Below are 22773 nucleotides of genomic sequence, written 5' to 3' on the forward strand. Positions count from 1 at the left end.
AATAAAAATCTCAAGAACCCAACTTGTTTCTTTTTCAAGTAAAAAAAAAAAGGGGGGGAAAAATATCTAAAACTCTCTCCGTGAAAAAAGTAGGAAATTAGACGTTATTCAAAGGATTGTGATAGATAACATGAAGAATGAAAATAAAATAACCTTCCTTATTTAAAAATTGCATATACGTTCTCAAGGTAAAGTTTACCTTATATACATATATATATATATAGATAAAAATAATTCTGCAAAGTTAATTTTTATTGAAGGCCATGTTTCCACCCTGAAATTAGTGTGAAACCTTTCTCTTTTATTTTCCATCTCCAATCAAAGTTATATATTATCACGTACATACAGACACAATCAGTAAAATTAATGGTGCATACAAATTTATCTTTAAAAAAAAAAAAAAAGAAAAGAAAAAAAGAATAACATTTATGTATATTACACCACGTAGAATGTTATAGGGTAGAAAAAAAAGTAAATTTTACACGCGTCTGAAATCGATTATGTCCAACCCTCGTATAAAATAGAGCGGTAAATCATTTAAAAGGTATGTAAATTTTACAAAATAACACACATATATATATATATATATATATATTTCACGATGGCGAAGGGTGTTATGTACCCTCTTCGACAGTGTCATCCTGGGGCGTTTCGTTTTTGTTCCTTTATCGACATCACAATGATTACAATATTAAACACTAATCTCCAATAAATATTTAAAGTACAATTTATTATCGAGGTCAAATATTTTAAATATGCCACTGTTAAAATTTAGATTCTAAATATATTATTTATCGTATTTGTTTATTATATATATAATTTTTCTGGGGCGCATGAATATCCCAAAAAAATCATTAGCTAGAATTTTCATTTGTATGAATTTCATTTAATAGAATTTCTTTTTAGACGAATTTTCATTTTTCCAATTAGCGTTTGAGTTAAATTTCATTGTAAACGAAATTTTATTTAACAATTATTAGGTACTGAATTTTTATTTAACATAATTTTTAGGAAATGAAATTTTATTTAACACATAATTTTTATTTCAACAAATTTTTTGGAGGTGCATGTATATCCCATAACATTTGTCAGAATTTCTTCTTTAAAGAATTTTTAATTAACAGAATTCTTAGGCACGGAAATTTTATTTGGCAGAATTTTTAAAACGCCGAATTTTCATTTGTCCGAAATTGCAAATGGCCGAACAAATAATCGACAGAAAGATTTTGGCGCGATTTTTAAAATCAACCAATCAAAAATTATCCATAAAATTGTGATTGGTTGATTTTAAAAATCGCGCCAAAATCGATTGTTTATTCGGCCATTTGCAATTTCAAACAAATAAAAATTCGGCGTTTTAAGAATTCTGACAAATAAAATTTCAATATATAAGAATTATATTAAGTAAAAATATGTTTAAAAAGTTATTCTGTCAAATGTTAATTGGAAAAATAAAAATTCGTCTGAAAAATAATTATATCTAATAAAATTCTTTAAAATGAAAATTTTAACTATAATGATTTTTATGGGATAATCATGCGCCCCATTTTTGGTTACCTAACTTATTATTTTAAAGAATTATAATTTAAACCCATTTTAATTTATCAAAATTCTCATTGAACAGAATTTTAGAGATACAAATTGTTTAATGTCAGAATTTTTAAACTATCGAACTTCCACGTGTCAGAATTTTTTATTTACATAAATTCTTTTTTTATACAATTCCCAAAACAGCTAATTTTCATTTGATAGAAATTGCAAATGACCGAACAAACAAACGTCAGAAAGATTTCGATGCTAATTTTTAAACAGACCAATTAGAAATTATTAAGAAAATAGTGATTGGTCTATTTTAAAATTAGCTCCGAAATTTTTCTAACATTTGTTTGTTCGGCCATTTGTCATTTCTGTCAAATGAAAATTCGCTGTTTCAGGAATTCTATCAAGTAACAATTCGTGTAAATGAAAATTCGGACACATTGATTTTGATAAATTAAAATTGGTTTGAATTATGATTCTTTAAAATAAAAATTTGGACAATAAAAAAAAAATTTGTTGAAATAAAAATTCGAAACCTAAAAATTATGTGAAATAAAATTTTGTTTACAAAGAAAGTAACTCAAATGCAAATTTGAGAAATGAAAATTCGTGTAAAAAGACATTTTGTCAAATGAAAATTCTGGCTAATGATTTTTACGGGATATTCATGAGCCCCATTTTTCCTCTTTATACCTATACGTATATTTTCCAATAATAAATATGTGAAAAGTAAAAAATTAAAATTAATTTTAAAAAAGGGGTTGAATAAAACAAAATTTTTGTCATTAAAAAGTATTTTTAACTTTTAAATAAATTAATATTTTTGGAAGTTACAAGCACCAATAGTAAAAAAAGTATTAAAAGAAATGCAGATTAAATTCATAACATATAAAAGATTAATATAATCTTTTTTTTTTGCATTAAATTCGTTTTTGAATTTGGTAAATATAGAGTAAAATTTTTGAAAATTAGCAATTTTAATCTTTGAATGAATTATTTTAATCTTTCGATGGATTAAAACATTGCACTTTATTTTAATCCATTTTGGAAATTCGATTTTTTTCATCAATTCCAATTTACTGACATCAAATATAATTTATACTTGAAGTGATCACAAAATTATTTTAACGGCAGAAGACTAACTATACTGATGAAAGTACTTTCAGCCCTTTCAGCTATCAAAATAAAACGAGAAACTAACCTCATGTAACAACAAGGGTTACTGAAATATTTATCTTCTTCCAAATAAGTATTATTAATTTAATTATTTACTTTATCTTTATTGTCTTTTAAATTATGTACATATAAATAAATATAGAAAGTATAAAAAAAACTGTCACGTTTATTAATTATTTTAAGGAAAAATTTAAAGGCACGGGCGACACTTTTTTTTTGCTTCGTACCTGCTTCATAAAACGTCTGACCTATCTAAATCTAACGGTGAAAACTAGGTTAAGAAATCAAAAATTTGTATAAAAATCCATTCCTACATAATTTACACAGAAGGAAATAAAAAAAAAACACTTGGCTTCTGATTGGTTAATTTTTAAATTTGCGTTCAAAAGTTTTTGATGAATGTTAATTCGAACAAATGAAAGTTCCGTTAAATGAAAATTGGATTAAATAGAAATTATATGTTAAATGAATTTTCGGTTAAGTAAAAATTGTGTAATATGAAAAATCGGTTATATACTCTCTAAATCTGAATTAGTAGTTTTCTACTAATGAAAGAGTGCGTATTCGTTTACCAATTGAATTAGTAACAATATTGACTAATTCTTAGTAAAAAAAAAACTAGCAAATAGTAGTTTTTTTTTTACTAAAAATTAGTCAAAACTGTTACTAATTCAATTGGTAAACGAATACGCACTCTTTCATTAGTAGAAAACTACTAATTCAGATTTACACTGTAAATCGAAAGGTATTAATTTAATACCGACTTTACACGGAAAAAAATTTTCTGGTAATTCTTTAACATCGATTTAGAGATTTTACATGTTCCTAAATCTGTTAATTCTACAGATATTTTCTGTAAGGATTTAACGCATGCGCGAAAACAATGCAGTGATTCGACTAAAGCTGAGTACGATTGAGTGCGAGAGGTTAAGGCGAATTTAGTGTTTTTATTATTATCATAGTGTCGGCAAGAAAGTTTAATTAGAAAGGAAACGTCTTAAGTATATAAACATTATTATAGAAATAAATTATTACAATTTTTTTATTTTAAAATTAACTGTAGTGATTAAGTGAGAAAAGTCGTTTGTTTCAATTTCTCGACATAAGAAAAAGTGGATTTATCATAAGTTTTGAAAACTTGCTCCTCATTTTTTTTGTTAGAAAATTATTGAAGGATGAATTTATTTACATAGAAGTTATACTAATTTATACAATAATGTTCAGCGAATTTAATGTATTCGGAGGAGAATATAACCTATAAGAAATACTCTACCAAATATATATTATCCCCATATAGTATACATAATTTGGTCACTCAACAGTTTTTAAGAACTGTAGCTCAAACTTGTAGAATTAACAGATTTTAATGCCAATGATTCAACATATTTCTCTATTTGGAGAAACATCAGTAGATGGCGCAGGAGTTTCTGTAAATTCTACAGAAAATTTTTTTCCGTGTAGGTACTAAATTGTCATTTGGTTCTATTTTGATACCTAAAATCGGTACTATTTTAGTACCTTTTTTTTACAGTGCAGAGAGTAGAAATTCTGTTTAATAATAATTTGAACTATTGTTATTATATTAAATAAAAATTCTAATAAATAGAAATTCTAAACTGAAACATTTTGTTCCCAATCAAAAAGCATTGGATTTAGCAGAAAGGCTGAAGTCAATAAATAAGTTATTAGTAGAACTATAATATATCGCGCATAAAGGTAATGATAATAATAGGTATAAATTTTATGTACTTTGGACAATTTCAGATAATAGATAACATATATATATATATATGAATTGTTGAATGAATTATATATAGATATTTCTCTGACAATTCATAATTTCTCTCATTATTATATACATATATATAGGTATTTAAATTTGTTTTTCTAGTTCTTCTTTCCGGTGAGAAGCACCGTTGAAATCTGAGAGGTATATGGCACTTCGTAGACTTCTCTTGTCAGAGAATTGTCGCGTTGATGTCGCACGCGGCGCATAGAACATGACTTTAGTAGTCGACATCTACAAATGCAATATATAGCGAACACACACGAATGCTGCGCATTACTTCCCCTAAAGTTGATTGCATTGAAAAGTTATCGGATGTTTTGCATTGTCTCACTAATCATTCTACTACTAACGAGCACATCAACTTCTTCCACTTTGGGTCCATTCATAACAACACACACACGTATATATATATATATAGAGTCTGCGTTGGCTAAATTTAAAACTAATACTTATAGATATCTCTATATATTATAAAAAGATTTCGCCGCTGTTTCCAGCATAGGTCATTTCATGCCAAGTGTATCCAACCCATGTTTTTGACAAGATTAGGTTGGTTACTCTTGACATGGAATGATCCATATATTAGTATTTTAGTTCTGATTTTAACCTCAAACCCACAGGCAAATTTACGTGGAACGACCCATATATCTACCTATATTAGTATTAAAACGAACATAACCTCAAAATTCAAGGTCCTAGGTCTTCGGGATTCAAGGTGATGGATCAAACATAACATTAAAATTCAAAGGCATAGGGTTTCAGGATTCAAGGATAAAGCTGAAACATAACCTTAAAATTCTAGGGTAAAGGTTTCCAGGATTCAAGGCCTTATTTCAAACATAACCTCAAAATTCAAGGACATAGGTCAAGGGACCGTTGGGTTTGAGGCTATGTCCATAACAAACATAACTTCAAATTCCCCAAACTAAGAAACGAACATAACCTCAAAATTTAGATAAAATTTTAATAATTTTAATACTAGCAAGCCTTTAAAAAATTAATCATTAAAGTTAAAAAATAATAGGGGATGACACGCTAAGTGTGCAGGGGGCTAGTATATATATATATATATATATACATTCACTGATGCATGAATGTCATTGACCTGTTTTAAAATTCTCTTCTATACCTTTCTATATATCTCACAAAACTTTTTCCATGAAATTCTATATATCCATTTTTGTACATCAAAAACAATAAGTTGACATATCAAACTTCCTCGAGACTTGAAACTTTCATTTTAGTTTCATTCAAATTTCTCAGCAAAACTTTAACCGCGCGTTGAAAAGCATTGTTATTTTCTTTCATTTAATGTTATTCAATTTTACGTCAATGAAGTTCACAACGTTTATGAACATCGATTTATAAGAAACATATTTCTTTACATATATACAAATTATCATTTTTTTTTTTTTTGAAAAATTTTAATTTTAATCGTTGATCATAAACGTTGTAAACTTTACCGATGTTGAATTTTTATAATATGAAATATAAAATCACTTTTTTTAAGGTTATTGAATTATTATAGAAAATTGTTTTTTTAAGATTATTGAAGCAATTTTTAAAAATATGAGAAATTATGGAAAGTGAAAGAAAATGATTAGAATAATTTTTCATTATCAGAATTTTGGATAAGAAATTGAAATATGGTTAAAGCAGTAATTATTTTCGATTGCATTTTATAAAACTGTACATGGAAACACCATTCTATAATTATAGTATATAGCCTTCGTAAGGAGGCTAATAAAATTTCTAATGTTGACTTTTTTTAAAATGGTAAGAGATGTGTTGAGAGATTTAATTTCCTTGGCTATATGTCAACTTTTATTAACTGTTAAGAATTAACAGGTCTTAATTTTTAAGGGTGTTCAAAGAAAACTGCATGGCAAATAAAAAATAACTTAGTGCTAAGAAAAGGGAATTTTTTTTTACTAATTACGATTACTAAAAACTGAAAAAAAAAATATTAGATTTCGATTAACTGCTGAGAATTAAAAAATTATGTTTAATTCAAACAATATCTTTGCTATACAGTCAAGCATATTTAAGTCTATTTCAATAATACATTTTTGTTTATAAAATATTTTATATTAAAACATAAATTTTGTTTAATTCAAATTTAGTATGCAACGTGGTATGCAATTAAATATATTACGAAAAATAATTCTTTGGTTGATCTAATACATTATTTTATTTCTACACACAGTTTTCCTAAAAGTATCAAATTGAGACCAAAAATTGCATCAAATCTTTGCAACGTTTTGATGCACATAAGTTATATCAAAAAGAGATTGTTTTGTGTATCATTTTTAGAAATGGTCTCTTTTTTTGATGCAAAAAATTGAATGAATTTATATCAATCATGGCCGAATTGAATCGACTCAAAATTAAACGAATTTTTTTCAGATATTTTGGTAATAGTACAATTGCGGAGACCATTTCACTATTTAATTTGAAAATGAAAATAACAGAAAATCAAAGACAATGTGCAATTCGATAATTAAAAAGTGACAGCTTATAAACATAACCTAAAATGCATGAGAAAAAATTTGTCGATAAAATCAATATAGCCGAGCTTTTTAGAAGGTAGATGGCAGTTTTGCTTTTTATAAAAACGATTCAGAAAAAATTTAAAGAAAGAAAATAGATGAGTGCTGCCATCTACCTTCTAAAAAGCTCGGCTATATTGATTTTATCGACAAATTTTTTCTCATGCATTTTAGGTTATGTTTATAAGCTGTCACTTTTTAATTATCGAATTGCACATTGTCTTTGATTTTCTGTTATTTTCATTTTCAAATTAAATAGTGAAATGGTCTCCGCAATTGTACTTTTACCCAAATATCTGAAAAAAATTCGTTTAATTTTGAGTCGATTCAATTCTGCCATGATTGATATAAATTGATTAAATTTTTTGCATCAAAAAATGAGACCGTTTCGTGTATCATTTCTAAAAATGATACACAAAACGATCTCTTTTTTATACTGTGGCAATATTCTGCACTTTGAATAAAAATACAGTAAACTTAATAAACACAGAATAAACTTTAACTTGAAATAATTTCCGAACAATACAGGAAAAATAATTTTTTAAGTTAAGAATCATGTCAAAATTTTATTGACGATATAAAAAAAAATCAGTGGAATATCTGAATTGTGACACTTTGCAGGGAATGGTAGCTTCTTTCGATACATGGCTGGGAACTAGAATGTAGAGAAAAGCAGGGTGAAGCAGTTGTCAAAAGTATAAAGCTACGTCATATTTTGGACGTTCTACTGGAATTTCAGTGGAAATTTATATGCACCCATTTTAAACTAACTTTTAAGTTTAAATCAAACGTTAATAATTTTCATTTCAAACAATTATTAATATTTTTTAATGAAAGTGACAGATATTTTCCATATATTGAAATAAAAATTACAAACTTAATTAAAATCTATTTAAAAAATTTTAATGTAATGTGTTAAACTTTGACGTTTTTTTTTCTTAAACTCATCTGCAAAAATTCAAAAATTTCAAGGCACATATATTAAATTTTATTAAATAATTGTCCAAAATGAATTCTACCAATATCAAAAAGAATTATTAGGTATTATAAGAGTTTTCCAAAAATATAGGTCGCACTAATGACATTAGGTGAAATATATTATAACGAAATTATTAAATTAATTAATATTATTAATTAATAACCCCTTTTAATTGTTACAAAAGAAACCCAACATGATAATTGTCAGACGCCAGCCAATTTTTAGATGGAATTGGCAAACCAGAGAAAACACCAAAATAACCCCAGAACTCAAATCAATCAAATGAAATCTCAGAGGAGATTCTGTTGAAAACGAAAGTCGCAAAAAGGGACACGACCCTTGAGACACGACACAACCAAAATTGGACTTACCCACGACGATCAAATATCAGCACCAGCTTCCTCTCGGCAGGTCCTCGTGGTCGATGAGACTCGCCGGTGTCGAGAAAAAGGGCTGATAAATAAAACACTAATTAACACTTCTTTTCTATTTTATTTGAGTCGAACTCAGTTTCGACTCCCTCTCAACACACTACAATTTTCCTCTGAAAACACACAATAGTACTCGAAAACTCAAACGTGGACACACTACAGTACCCCTGTACTCGCTATCGCGTCCATTGACAAAATCTAATGATTCTCTCTCTCGATCCCTTCGTCTACGCCTCGTTCCATGAGTGGCCGCCGCGATGGCGCCACCTCCTGGACTCCTGCGTTGTCTCTGCTCCAAATCCCCAAAACGCGTGAAACCCAACCCCAGTCAAAAATTGCCTTGTGACGAATTACTTCGTCACAAACACCCCTCCCCTAGGCCGTTACTACTCCCAGCAGTAACGCCTAACCACAACACCAAATCCAAGTCGAAAACATTCTGTCTCTCCGTCGACGAAGCCTCTGTCGTTGATCTCGTTCCCTTTGTCTCATATTACCCTTGTCGAAATTCCTCCTCGAATCTAAAATTATATTATCATTAGTAAAAATTAATGACCTCGTGGGGGAATGTATCGTTTAAGGTCTGAGACATGGATTTTAGGAATACGACGACTCTCGTTATCGCTTAAGACAAAAACCGTAGGTGATAATTTCTCCACGATCTCGAAAGGGCCTTCATATTTCGGTGCGAGTTTTGTCGCGAAATTCTTGGTACCACTCGACAATTTGTGTGATTTACGAAGTACTAAGTCACCCACGTTAAACAACCCCTCACGTCGATTACGGTTATAGTACTCGGTCTGTCGATCACGTTCTTTGTCGATAAATTTCGCTACCAAGTCTCGCAACGCATCCAACCTCTTTACTCTGTCTACCCAATCTTCTGGCGCAATTCTTTTAACCTGATCTCGTGGTTCTACCTCCCGTCGCAAACTTTTAACCGGTCGAGGATGTCTTCCGTAATTCAAAAATGCGGGAGACGTTTTAGTCGCCACCTGTGTCGCAGTATTCATAGCATGGCGAAACTCGTGAACATGAAGATCCCAGTCGCGATGATCATTCCCTATGAAAGTCGCAATCATGTTCTTCAATGTCCGATTACTCCTCTCCACAGGATTAGCTTGCGGGTGGTAGGGTGGTGTGGTGATGTGTTTGACACCATATTCCTGAAGCGTTTCCTTGAGGAACTTGTTGTCGAACTCCTTCCCATTGTCTGTTAATAAAAAGTCAGGGGTTTCCCAGCGAAAGAGGACCAATTCTTCAAATGCTTTGGCCACCGACTTTCCATCAGCTGATCGCAACGGTTTCACCTCAACCCACCTCGAGAAAAGATCTTGGAACACGACAAGATATTTACACCTACTCTTGCTTGATGGAAACTCCATCGTGTCCGCTGCCACTACAGCCCAAGGTCGCTCAACTATCCTCTGTCCCATTAGTCCTGCCGGTCCTGCTTGTGATGCCTTGTGAAGCTGGCACTGGGGACATCGAGTGACATACTGGTGGACATCATTCCAGATTCCTTGCCAGTAATATTCTCTCGCCACTCGATTGTACGTTTTCTCCACCCCCAAATGACCTGCCGACGCCAATCCATGGCCGTCGTGGAGAACTCTCTCTCTGTACTCCTCAGGTACCACCAGTTTCCAACCATCCTCGTCGCCAACAATCGGAAGGAGTAACGGGTCACTCCTATGTCGATAAAGATGGTCGTTCTCAATTTTCCATCCAGGAAAACGCTCCGGGAATTGTCGAACCAAATCTCGTCGCTTAAGGTACCATTGATCCATAATGGTATCAAAGGCATCGATCATCTCTTCGTCATCCTCACTCATCCTGGACAATGCATCTGGGACTTGGTTCAATACACCTCTCCTGTGAATGATTTCAAAGTCCCACACCTGCATTTCCAGGGCCCATCTCGCTAGTCGACCACTCGGGTCTTTCAAGTTTCTAAGCCACTTTAGGGCACTGTGATCTGTGATCACCTTAAACTTGTATCCCTCGATGTACGGTCGCAACTTCTTAATCGCCCACAACAACGCTAAACACTCCTTCTCCGTGACGCTATAATTCCGTTCTGCCCCTGTCAGAACACGGCTGATATACATCACCGGATGTTCACCGTCGTCAAACTCCTGAGTCAACACAGCTCCAATAGCAAAATTACTCGCATCACATTGGATGGTGAATGTCTTACTAAAGTCAGGACGGGCCAACACTGGCGCTGTCGTAAGTTTGTCCTTCAACTTGTCGAAAGCCTCTTGTTGCTCCTCGCCCCATTCCCAGTCTCGACTCTTCTTGAGCAATTTAAGAAGAGGTATCTTGATTTCGCTATCGTTTTGGATAAATCTCGAATACCACCCCACCATGCCCAAAAATCTTCGGAGTTGTTTGACGTTCTTTGGTGCTGGATAGTTTCTCACTGGCTCGGTTTTTTCGGGGTCTGGTCGCAATCCTTCATTGTCGAGAAGATACCCCAAGTAGGTAACCCTAGAGTACCCAAACTCACATTTCTCTGGGTTAACCACAAATCCCGCGTCTGCCAGCTTCTTCAAAACTATCTCCAGCCATTTCACGTGTTCGTCGAAAGTATCTGTCACAATTATTATATCGTCGAGATAACCAAACACGTGAGGTTCAAATTCCGGTCCGAAAAGAGCATCAATTACTCGTTGAAAAGTCATCGGCGCGTTAGTCAAGCCGAATGGCATTCGTCGATATTGCCACAGTCCTGAGCCGGGGATGGCAAAGGCCGTGTACTTTCTGCTCTCTTCTGCCATTGGAATTTGGTGATATGCCAGTTTCAAATCGATCTTCGACAAGTATCGCGCCTTCCTCAACTTGTCGAGTATGGAGTCTATCGTCGGAATTAAATAGGCGTCCTTGACGGTAACCTTGTTGACATCCCTATAGTCCATACACATTCGAAAATCTCCATTCCCTTTTCTGGCAATCACCGGTGCACTCCTCCAGTCGCTACTTGATGGTTCGATCACGCCTTGCCCATGTAGTTGAATCATGTGTCCTTGAGCCCACGTGATCATAATAGGTGACATGCGTCTCTGTCGATGCTGTACTGGTGTCTCGTCTGTAACCCTTATATGGTGTTCTGTCAGATTTGTCACCCCCAGTACGTCAGATTCTGGAAGAACCAATCGGTTCACCATTTCTTGAATGATCTCTCTTTGTTTGTCCGTCAACGCAGAGATTCCAGCGCATTCAGCGTAGATCGACTCATCACTCTCAATCCCATCCTTGACGCCAAAAACATGCCAGTCGCCATTGAAAACTCTCCATAACCCCAGTCCCAATTGTACCTCCATATTCCAGGCTTTACAGAAATCCACACCCAAAATTATGTCTTGTACTACTGAACTAAGGACCTTGACGCTAAACGGTTGAGAATGGCCATCCACCTCGATGTTCAAATTCAACAATCCAGCTGTCTCAGTTACTCCTCCAATGGCGCTTCTTATCGATGTATTGCAAGGCTGGATGCGGCTCTTATAAGGCTCTGCCACTCTGTCGCTAATCACCGAGATCATCGCTCCAGGGTCGAAAAGTGCCTCATAAGATTTGTCGCCAATGGTCATTCGAAAGAAATAACGATTTTCCATACGACTTCCGTCTACATCCTTGTCGAATAAGGGTTATGGGTCAGCTGTGCCCGTCACAGCCTCTCCCCTCCCCTGGACTATTGGTACTGACTCCATTTCAGTATCTTTAGTCCCATCTGTCACTAACACGTTTTTGAGTGAATGCTCTCCACTCATTTGGCTTTTTGGTACCTGCGTCACAAATTTAAATGAATTCTTTTCATTTAATTCGTCAGTACCAACACTCTCATCACACTGTGTGAGTGGTCTCTTCCCACTCTGTTGCCCACTACAGGATGCACCCTCGTTGATGGGGAAAAAATTTAACCCTCTTGGTTTACTCTCCTTTTCCCCTGAACCTTCTCCAACCCTGGTCGCTACCCCGTCGTTAAGAATCGGTTTTAAGGATTCTTCAGTGGGTTGGAGGGGGGTACAGACCCGCTCTGTGCCCCCCATTGTCCGTTTCCCAAAGCGGCCCTCACTTGGACGCAATTCGGACAATTAAGGAAATTCACGCCAGGCGCTCGACAAACAAGGCATGACTCTACCTGGACTCTAGCTGGACACTGTGCCGCGAAATGACCACGCTGTTGACAGACAAAGCATGTCCTCATGGGACATTCCGAAACTTTGTGTCCGACCATTTGACATGTGAAACATGCCCCCACAAATGACTTCGACCCGCCCGTCGCAATTTGTGTTATATGTCCAGTATTTGCAACTCCTTGTTTTGGTGGAAATTGGCGCTTGCCTTTCCCAGCGGCCACTGTCGCAAAAGTAGGGTTAGAAGCCCGTATCGGAGTCGCGGATGGCTGAGGACTTGATTGCTTAATTGCATTCACCTCTGTAGTCCCTTTCTCAGAATCGGTCTTCTTTGTCTTCTTCGACTTTTTCCCCTTACTCTTCTTGTCGACCACCTTCTCTACCTCGCTACCCGTCGCTGACTCGTCTTCTAAAGCCGCTATCTTCTTGGTCTCTTTAGAGGAAGATGGCTTTTTCTCATCCTTCTTCGCACCCTTATAAGCCGCGGCGGGAAAACGCATTTTCTCTTTAGGGGGAGGGGGAACGTATCTGTCGTCGAGGTCTTGAACCTTTTCGAACTGTCGCAAATTTCTCTCTAATTTCGAGAGTGATTCTAACCCCGATGAATCAACTTGTTTACGATAAGTGGGGGTAAGTCCCTTATACGCGATTTTAACCTGTTCCCTGGTCGACAATGGTTTCCTAAGGTGCCCCATTATCAGTCGCAAACTGGTTATGTAAGAGGATATTTTCTCCCCTTTCGCTTGGGTCCTACTCCTCATCTCGTCTATCACTTCGTCGTCATCAATGGTCGTTAAATACTCTCGTCGAAAAGCTTTTTTGAATGACCTCCACGAACCGATTTCTTTACGAATCGTGCGGAACCACCTACTCGCATTACCCTTAAAAATGCTGGGGAGTGTTTGGAGGAGATCTTCATCGCTTATCATGGCGCAATCTCGGCAGTCTTCAATCCTCTCTAAGAATTCTTCGGGATCTTCTCGCTCTTCACCCGAGAACTTAATATCCCAATCTTTAAGAGTCCTATTGATTTGAGTTAATCGAGAAGCTACACGATAGTCTCTTCGCCTCTGAGTCCTGTCGCTAACGTCAGTCTCGTTATCAGTTGAAGAATTGTCGAAAAGTGTCCTCCTAGCATTAACCCGTGGTGTATTTTGGGGGGTATGCCTTCGGCTAGATTCCCTACGTTCTTGACGACTCCCTCCCCTAGTCGAGAATCTGTCGCTAACTTCCGATCTCATTCTACTATTGTCGCTACCTAACTCGCTGGGTTCGCTCTTTACGCCTGAACCCCTTTCTCTCTTTATGTATGTGCGCCTACTGTCACATACTTCCCCACTCCTAATCCTGTTTTCACCTACTGTCCGGGGGGTTGGGTTAGGGATGGTGTTGGGACTCTCTCCTCCTGATTGGTCCTGATTAACAGAAGTTATTTCATCCCCTTCCCCAGTCGCAAATTCTACTGGATTTTGAGATGGCCGGTGGAAATTGCTATTATCCCCCACATTCTGACCCATACTAGCAGCCATTAAATGGTTATTAATACGGATCAGCTGTTGTAGTTCTGGACTCAAGGTAAACTTGGCTACAGACTGTCGCAAGCTAATCACCCCGGGCGACATCGTCGCTGAAACCCTCATTGACGGGGCAGAATTCACGGTGGTCGTTGGCGCAGAGTTCATAGAATGAACGGCTGACATTCGTGGTGGGGAATTCGTGGGGATCGACGCTGTGGACATCACCGGTGGTGATTGTGGAAGGGGCGGTGGAGGGGTTGGAAAGTCATCGGTGGTCGGACTTGGTCTGCTGTGCGATGATTCACTTCCCCCCCTTTTTCTAATGGCTCCTTGACTTTGTCGGTCTCCTAAATATCCCAAGTCACGAATCGACCGTGAATTTTTCTCCTCGTCGCTACTCGGATAAAACTCGCCTCCTCTTTTAAGATTTACGTTGGGCAATAAACTCTCTTCCGTGAATGCCTCAAACTGAAAAACTTTGACTGAGTTCCCCTTATCGTACTCGTCGCAAAAGGGCACGTCAGTTTCTGGGGGAAGCGCGAGTTTTAATTCTGCCCGAAACAGTCGTTCGCGCAGAACTTGTAAAGAGCCACTAATACATAATTGATTAGTCAGCAGGCTCGTTACCACCTGTCCTACCGGCATTCCTAAAATCACTTGCCACAATTCCTTCGCCTGTGGAATTGTTAACAAGAGACGCATCCTTTCTTTGTAGAAATGCATTCGTTCAATTGCCTCTGCCATCTTGAACGCTCGAAAAATTTAATTGTCGAAAAACACAATAAAAATTTTTTTTTTTTTTTAAAGGGGGCCCGTTCCCTACTAGATACGGCACTGGTCAATAAATAGAAATTCCACTAAATAATCGAGTCGCCACAAAGAAAATTTTTCTCCCTTAAAAATTTTCACGCAATATTGTAAATTAATTTTTGAAGGGCCCGTCGCTCCGTTGACACGGCCCTGGTCAATAATTTTTATACACTTGCTTGACTAGTCGCAAAGGAAAATTTTACTCCCTAAAATTTTTCAGTTATTTTGGAATTCTAGAAATAGGGGTGCCAATTTTATAGGTACGGCCCTGACAATTAAATTCAAGTTAACACAACTTGACTTTTCACAAAAATAAATTGTCGCAAAAATTAACCTGTCGCAAAAATTAAATTTAATAAAATTTATAATTTTTGGGGCCCGCTCACTATTAGTTACGGCAGTGGTCACTCGTAAAAATTCAATTTTATAACCGGGTCGTCATTAAGAGAATTTTTCCCATTAAAAATTCTCACGTAAAATGTCAATTAATTTTTGGTAGGGCCCGTCGGTCCGTTGACACGGCCCTGGTAAACAAAAAGAAAATTCAACAATTACTTGACTTGTCGTTAAGGAAATTTTACCCACTAAAATTTCCAATTATAATTAAAGAAATTTTTTTTTAGATGACCGTCGCGATAATAATACGGTCCTGGATTAATTTTTATTTATTTAACAATTCTCTTTTTTAAAAGTCACACTAATCGACACTCAAATTTATTCCACGCGTTTCATTTAAAATTTTCAATTTCTCCACTCATTGAAAATTTTACAAGTCGCAAGATTCCCTGCTGCGCAAGTCACAAGTGTTTGAAATTTCTATCTTCTTCCAAGTCGAGAAGCATGGGTCTCAAATTCAAACACCGAGATATCACGTAATACGCATGCGCGACGAATCACATGGTATGGTACAATTAATACGCCGGCCACGTGGGAAGCAATTATTAATAATAAATAATTTTTTCAAAATTTAATCACGCACAAAAATCCAGAAAAATTCACTGATTCCGAGAAAAATCGATTCGTCAAAATCGGTCGAGAAATGTCTCTGAAATTAATTCTTGAAAATTTCTACACGTGACTATGGCGGACGCTATGCATATTAAATTTACCTGGGAACACTCGCGAAATTTTCTCACTTTAATTGCCCGAACACAACTCCTCAACCATGTCGCAAATTATAAATTTCAGGGCAAAAACAATAAATTCATTACATGAAAAATTACAATCAGCAACAAAATATTTTCTGTCGAAAATATCAGGTCGAGAAAGTCACAAAAATCAAGTCACAAAAATTTTGTCGTGTCTCAAAGTTTCTCAACGAGGCCCCACGTTGGGCGCCAATTTTTTATAACGAAATTATTAAATTAATTAATATTATTAATTAATAACCCCTTTTAATTGTTACAAAAGAAACCCAACATGATAATTGTCAGACGCCAGCCAATTTTTAGATGGAATTGGCAAACCAGAGAAAACACCAAAATAACCCCAGAACTCAAATCAATCAAATGAAATCTCAGAGGAGATTCTGTTGAAAACGAAAGTCGCAAAAAGGGACACGACCCTTGAGACACGACACAACCAAAATTGGACTTACCCACGACGATCAAATATCAGCACCAGCTTCCTCTCGGCAGGTCCTCGTGGTCGATGAGACTCGCCGGTGTCGAGAAAAAGGGCTGATAAATAAAACACTAATTAACACTTCTTTTCTATTTTATTTGAGTCGAACTCAGTTTCGACTCCCTCTCAACACACTACAATTTTCCTCTGAAAACACACAATAGTACTCGAAAACTCAAACGTGGACACACTACAGTACCCCTGTACTCGCTATCGCGTCCATTGACAAAATCTAATGATTCTCTCTCTCGATCCCTTCGTCTACGCCTCGTTCCATGAGTGGCCGCCGCGATGGCGCCACCTCCTGGACTCCTGCGTTGTCTCTGCTCCAAATCCCCAAAACGCGTGAAACCCAACCCCAGTCAAAAATTGCCTTGTGACGAATTACTTCGTCACAATATAATGGATTGACCCAAATAAAAATTTAACAATTTGGAAAAGCATCAAATTAAAATTTAAAAAAGAATTATAACACTGCTATTAATACACCTCTTTTGGATTTTATCATTCGTCGAAATAAGAAAACTAGTATTTTAAATGAAAATTACTAATACTATTAATTATTGTAACATGTATTAATTAATATTTCAGTTTAGTATTTATTTTTCAAAAATTACGTTATTTTATACTTTTATATAAACAAACAAAGCTCTACAAAATATTTTTATCAATTTTTCGTATAATTTTTCCATTCAAAGGCTGAATAACTAAAAATGTGTTTTAACCCACATCCTAATATTCTCATGTACAGGTGTATATATATATATATAAGCGACGACCCTACCAACATTTTTTCCCCCTAGTCACATATAAGTCACCCTACAATATTCACAGATGAAGTCTTGAAAGTTTCTTAATCCTTATATAAAACTGTTTCAAAGAACAAATTCTATATCGATTTGTTAGGATTTAGGAAACCCTTGGTATGTTTTCTTTTCACTTTCTTTTATATTCATTGATATATTAGTTTTTCCTTTCCAAATGTTTTCAATAAATTTCAATTTTTCTATATACCTATATATATATACTATTTTAATAAACACATTCTTGAACATAAAAGAGAAAAACTAAAAAAAGAAAATTTTTTCTCTTCAAATTAAAACAGAAATAAAAAAAAAATTTTAATAAAAATAACTTTAAATTAAAAATAAAGTATTTATTCAATTCATATAAAAAGAACGCATATTAAAATAAAAAAAAAAAAAAAAAAGATTTTTAAAACTTTTAATTATTATTAAAATACAGCTGAAATCGTAAAAATAAAACCATTATTAACATCAGTTTCCCATATATCAGAGACAGTTTATATTTTTATCGTTAATGAAAAAAAAAAACCCCCCCTCTCAATTACAAAAGGAGCATAAAAACATAACATAAAATTATAATCACTTTTTCTAATGACCCAGTAACAAAGAGCTGTTATCTCTTTTATATATAAATTACATCATGTTTGATTTAAATGAAGTTTATGAATGTTATGTAATTTCAATAAATGAATGGACATTAATTTTGAAAATATCTGGCATTTTTTTAATATTTTTTTTTTTTTTAAATAAAGCTTATTCGCAAGTATATCCACAGTTGTTATAAATATATATTGAAATTGTGTGAGTAACTTTTTTTATTGTTTACCTTTAGTTTATATAACTTGGGATTAATTTTAATTTTCTCTATAAGTGCATTAAGTATTGCGTATAATAATATCAATATTATTGAGTGAAAATTAATTTTAGAAAATGAATTTTTTTATTTTTATTTTAATTTTTCTTTTCTTTTTTTTTTTTGGTTTTAGTATATATAATAAAACGTTTTCCACGCAGACGCGATTATATCGATCTTGAGTGAGAGTAGCGTTGTAAAATGAAGAACAGCAGATTCATGCCCTAGTCGACTACCGGGGGTCGACCCGATTAGAACTTAAGCGAAATGCCAGATCACGCAATTATTATTATATTTTTCTTTTAAATATATAATTATAGAGAATGTGGTTTTAACCAAGTGAGAACGACTCTGTATATTTTACAGGAAAGAAAAATGTTTTCAAAACAATTTTATAATAATTTTTTTTTATCATTTCAAAACATATTTTTTATTTAATATTTTAATATTAAAAATTTTTTTTTTAATATTTTCAACATTTTCAGATAATTAGAAATTATTTTTTTAAATATATTAGTTTAAATAAAACAATTAATTAAGAAACGTATAAATATTACCAAAAAAAAAAAAATATTATTGTTCTGATTTTCCAGATTATTCAAATAATAAAAAATTTGTACTTTTGAATTCGAGTTTACTAATATTATTCTATATTATTTTAAAAGTAATTTTTTTTACAGTAAAAATAATAAAATTTTAAAGAATTTTATTCGATATAATTATTTTTAAGACGAATTTTCATTTTTCAAATTAGTATTTGAGAAACTTTCATTTCAAACGAATTTTCATTTAAAAGATTTTTTTAAAGATACCAAATTTTTGTTCAGCAGAATTTTTATTTTACAAAAAATTTATTTTTATCTAAACTTTTGTTGAACTTTTTATTTAAAAAATTCTTATTTAACCGAATATTAATTTAACAGAATAATCTCATTCAAACAGAATTTTAAGTGAATCTTTCATTGTCCGAAACAAAAAGATTTTAGCGCACGACTTTTAAAATTGAACAATCACATTTTTTTTTATAATTTCTGATTGGTTAATTTTAATAATCGCGCCAAAATCATTTTATTGGTTGTTTGTTCGGCCATTAGCAAATTTTTGTCGAATAAAAAATTTGCCCTAATTTCCAATTATTCGAAATTGAAAATTGTCGACAAACAATCTACACAAAAATATCAGCAGGAATTTTAATATTAACCAATCAGAATGTTTATGATAATTTTTGATTGGTGAATTTTAAAAATCGCGCCGAAATCTTTTTGTTGATTTTTTTTTTATTTGTGCAATTTCGGACAAATGAGGATTCATATCATTTGAAGAATTCTATCAAATAAGAATTAGTGAAAATTGGCAATTCTAACATTTAAAAATTCAAATCACTTAAAAATTAAACTTAGAAACTTAAAAAAAAAAAATTATTATGAAAAAATGGAAATTTTTGTTCAAAAGCATAAAAAAATTATCGATAAAAAATATGAAAAATTGTGAAAGAAGTTGATATTTCAAATTTTTTCTGAAACTCTAAAACAATGAAAATTTCAAAAGGTTAAAATTTCACAAATAGAATTTTTTGTTCTGATTTTCATTATTTATCATAATTTTTACTTATTAGCGAAATGAAATGGCAAAATTTTCATATTTCAATGAATTTTTTACTTAATATATTAAAATTTCGATTCATTGGAAATTCGAGACTAATGCGAATTTTATAGGGAATAATCATGCGATTCTTAATTAATTGATAATATTGTTCTCTAAATTTTAATTATCGTTTAACACGATTTTTCAATCAAAACAATTTTCATATGTAGAATGTAATTTCAAAATTTGCAAATTGCACAATTTTTTTTTTATCGATCAGCAAAATTTCATTAATTAATCAAAATAGTTTCCTAACCAATTACTACTCCTCTTGCGAGTAAATCGCGAGCATATTAACAGATTTTTTTTTTTTTTTTTATCAAATTTATGTATAGATTTTTGTTTTAATTAATGTTAATCCATTATTTTTTATTTAACAAAATGGCGGCAATTTTAATAAAAAAATTTAAATTACTCAAAAACCCCACTTTTTTTTGCTCAAAAATTTTTTGTCGTTTGTCTTCATCGTGAAGAATAGTTTTTATAAAAATTTAACTTGTACACGATTCTGGTAGAAGAGAAAAAAATTTTTTTTTAATTTTTTAAGAAAATTTATTTTCTCTTCTACCAGAATCGAGCACAAGTTAAATTCTTATAAAAAATATTCTTCACTGTGAGCAAAAAAAAAGTGGGGTTTTTGAGTAATTTTAAATAAAAAATTTTTTTATTAAAATGTCCGCCATTTTGTTATTTTTGAGCATTTTTTAATTTTTCCAATGGATTTTGAATGAAAAATAAACGATCATTCAAATAAAAAAAGAAAAAAATGAGACAACTAAATTACTTTAAAAGTTATAACACTTAAAATTTTTTTTTCCTATAAATTTTAGATAAACGACAAAATGAATTTGAACTGTATTATTTTTATTTATCTGCATTATTATTTTTTTTCTCTATTTTATTTTATATTTCACTGAATATGTTGAACAGTTTGCAAATAAGTAAACATAATTTTGTGCTCTTAAATAATAATAATAAACAATATTGTTTGATAAAAGCTTTTCACGTAAAAATGTTTATTTAATTAACTATATTAATAATATAATCACTCGGTTTATTAATTTGTGGAATCACTTTTGCAAAGCATATAAATAACAACTTTTTCAATAATTGCATAAAAAGATATTCATTTGAGTGGATCAAATGTTTAATAATGAGGAAACAGAATATAACGTTTAATTAAAATTGTTCGTTATGAAAAAACAACAAAAGAAAAGTAAACAAAGAGAATTTTGGAAAATATAGAAATGTAAAATAATATTTAAATATATATATGTATAATCTGCTTTAAAACTGAAATGTGAGTAAAATATATTTGGCAATCGATATACAATTTATTTATACAATATATATATATATACGTTAATTTACAAAGATACTAAAATGTTGGGAAAAATTGCAATTTTAAAAATCTACATAAAATACATCGTCTACGTGACTGGAATAACTTTTTTTTTTTTTTTACTTGCGAACTAGAACAAAATGGGATAAAAAAGGATTAAAAGAGATAAATGTGAACAAATTTTCGAGAAAAATGTTAACAAACATTTTGAGTAATTAATATAAAGTTGTTTATATAAATTTAATTCAATGAAATATATACGTTTTTCTCGCATGTTGAATTTAAAGGAAGAAAGAAAAAAAGAGAATAGAAATTACATTTCCCTTAGATATGCTTTTAAAAGTAGTAAAAGCACATTAAGTTGTTAACAATCTTATCTTTTTTTTTTCTTCTTTTTTTTGCATTTATATACACTTTAAAAGCCTTCTCTCTTTTTTTTTTTTTTTGCCCGCAAAAATTTTGTTTAAAGATTAATTTTTCCAAGTTAATCATTATCGTCAACATTATACCTATATATATATATATATCTCTCAGGAATGAAACTAAAATGATTGTACTTTTAATTATAGCGACCTTATTTCGATATTCGTTGCATACTAAATAAGCGAATATATAGCAATAATTATTATACAAGGTGCTGGGCAAGGTGATATGCAAATTTCATCGATTTGTCGTATCTAAATCTAACTATGGGTATCGTGCAGTGAAAAGTTCTGATAAGAAATGCATATACGTGCAGCCGAGAAATACGTTAACTACTTTGAAGTAGCGATCATAAGCTAAATTCTAACGCGAAGAAGATTGTAACAAGAGAGCGAGAGAGATGCAATTTTCTATATTTATGAAAAAAAAAAAAAAAAAAAAATCTCTCTATAAAAGAGAAACTAAAATTTAAATTTACTTATTTATTTCTGAAATTAACCCTTTCATATCAAGGAATATAACTAGACGCATTTAAGAAAAGAGAGGCGCTTTTTTTAGGGTCGCTAATTACGAATGTGAGATCAATTTTAAAAAATTCAAAATGGCGTATACAATGCGGCGGATTTTTTTTCAAGTTTATAAGATTCGCTTAAAAAACTTACTGTTTGGGGGTTTTCAGTGTCACTGATTACAAATCTGTTATAAAATTTGTAATAACTCACACCGATAACTTCCAAGTAAAGAGTTTCAAGTAAATTTAACGAATTTACAAAATTTGTTTGCCATATTGGATCCGCCATTTTGAATTTTGAAAAACTGACCTCGGATTCGTATTTAGCGACCCCAAAAACCCCCGAGTAACGAATTTCAAGAGAATCTGAACAAGTTTTAAAAAAAGTTTCGCCATTTTGAATTTTGAAAAACTGACATCAGATTCATAATCAGCCATCAACAAAACCGCCGAGTTATAATAGTTTCAAACAAATCTAATCAGTTTAAAAAAAAAATTTTCTAATATTGAATTCGCTATTTTGAATTTTGATAAACTAAACTCAAATTCGTAATCAGCGACCCCAAAAACCACCTAGTAACAAGTTTCAAAGAAAAATAACATCGTTTTTTTGTAATCTAATAAAATTTACAATAATAC

At 32.4% G+C, this 22773-nt stretch overlaps 2 protein-coding genes and 1 long non-coding RNA gene across 3 annotated transcripts in view; all 3 read right to left on the bottom strand.

Annotated features, from left to right (window-relative positions):
* The window catches only part of LOC127285040 (serine/threonine-protein phosphatase 2B catalytic subunit 2-like), a 116643-nt gene that overhangs the window by 72659 nt on the left and 21211 nt on the right, over positions 1-22773 (bottom strand). The window lies entirely within an intron of this gene.
* Positions 8505-17086, bottom strand: LOC127285070 (uncharacterized). The gene is made up of 2 exons (XR_007843549.1): positions 16530-17086; positions 8505-8984 (listed from the first exon to the last, which is right to left on the bottom strand). It is a non-coding gene; the product is annotated as an uncharacterized LOC127285070 (long non-coding RNA).
* On the bottom strand, positions 12452-14924 carry LOC127285042 (uncharacterized). The gene has a single exon (XM_051310829.1). The coding sequence runs from the start codon at positions 14864-14866 to the stop codon at positions 12464-12466; it is 2403 nt and encodes an 800-aa protein (XP_051166786.1). The 5' UTR covers positions 14867-14924; the 3' UTR covers positions 12452-12463.

Source organism: Leptopilina boulardi, unplaced genomic scaffold (genome assembly GCF_019393585.1).
Source record: "Leptopilina boulardi isolate dan_hultmark-lab unplaced genomic scaffold, ZJU_Lbou_2.1 LbouV2_328, whole genome shotgun sequence".
NCBI lineage: Eukaryota > Metazoa > Arthropoda > Insecta > Hymenoptera > Figitidae > Leptopilina > Leptopilina boulardi.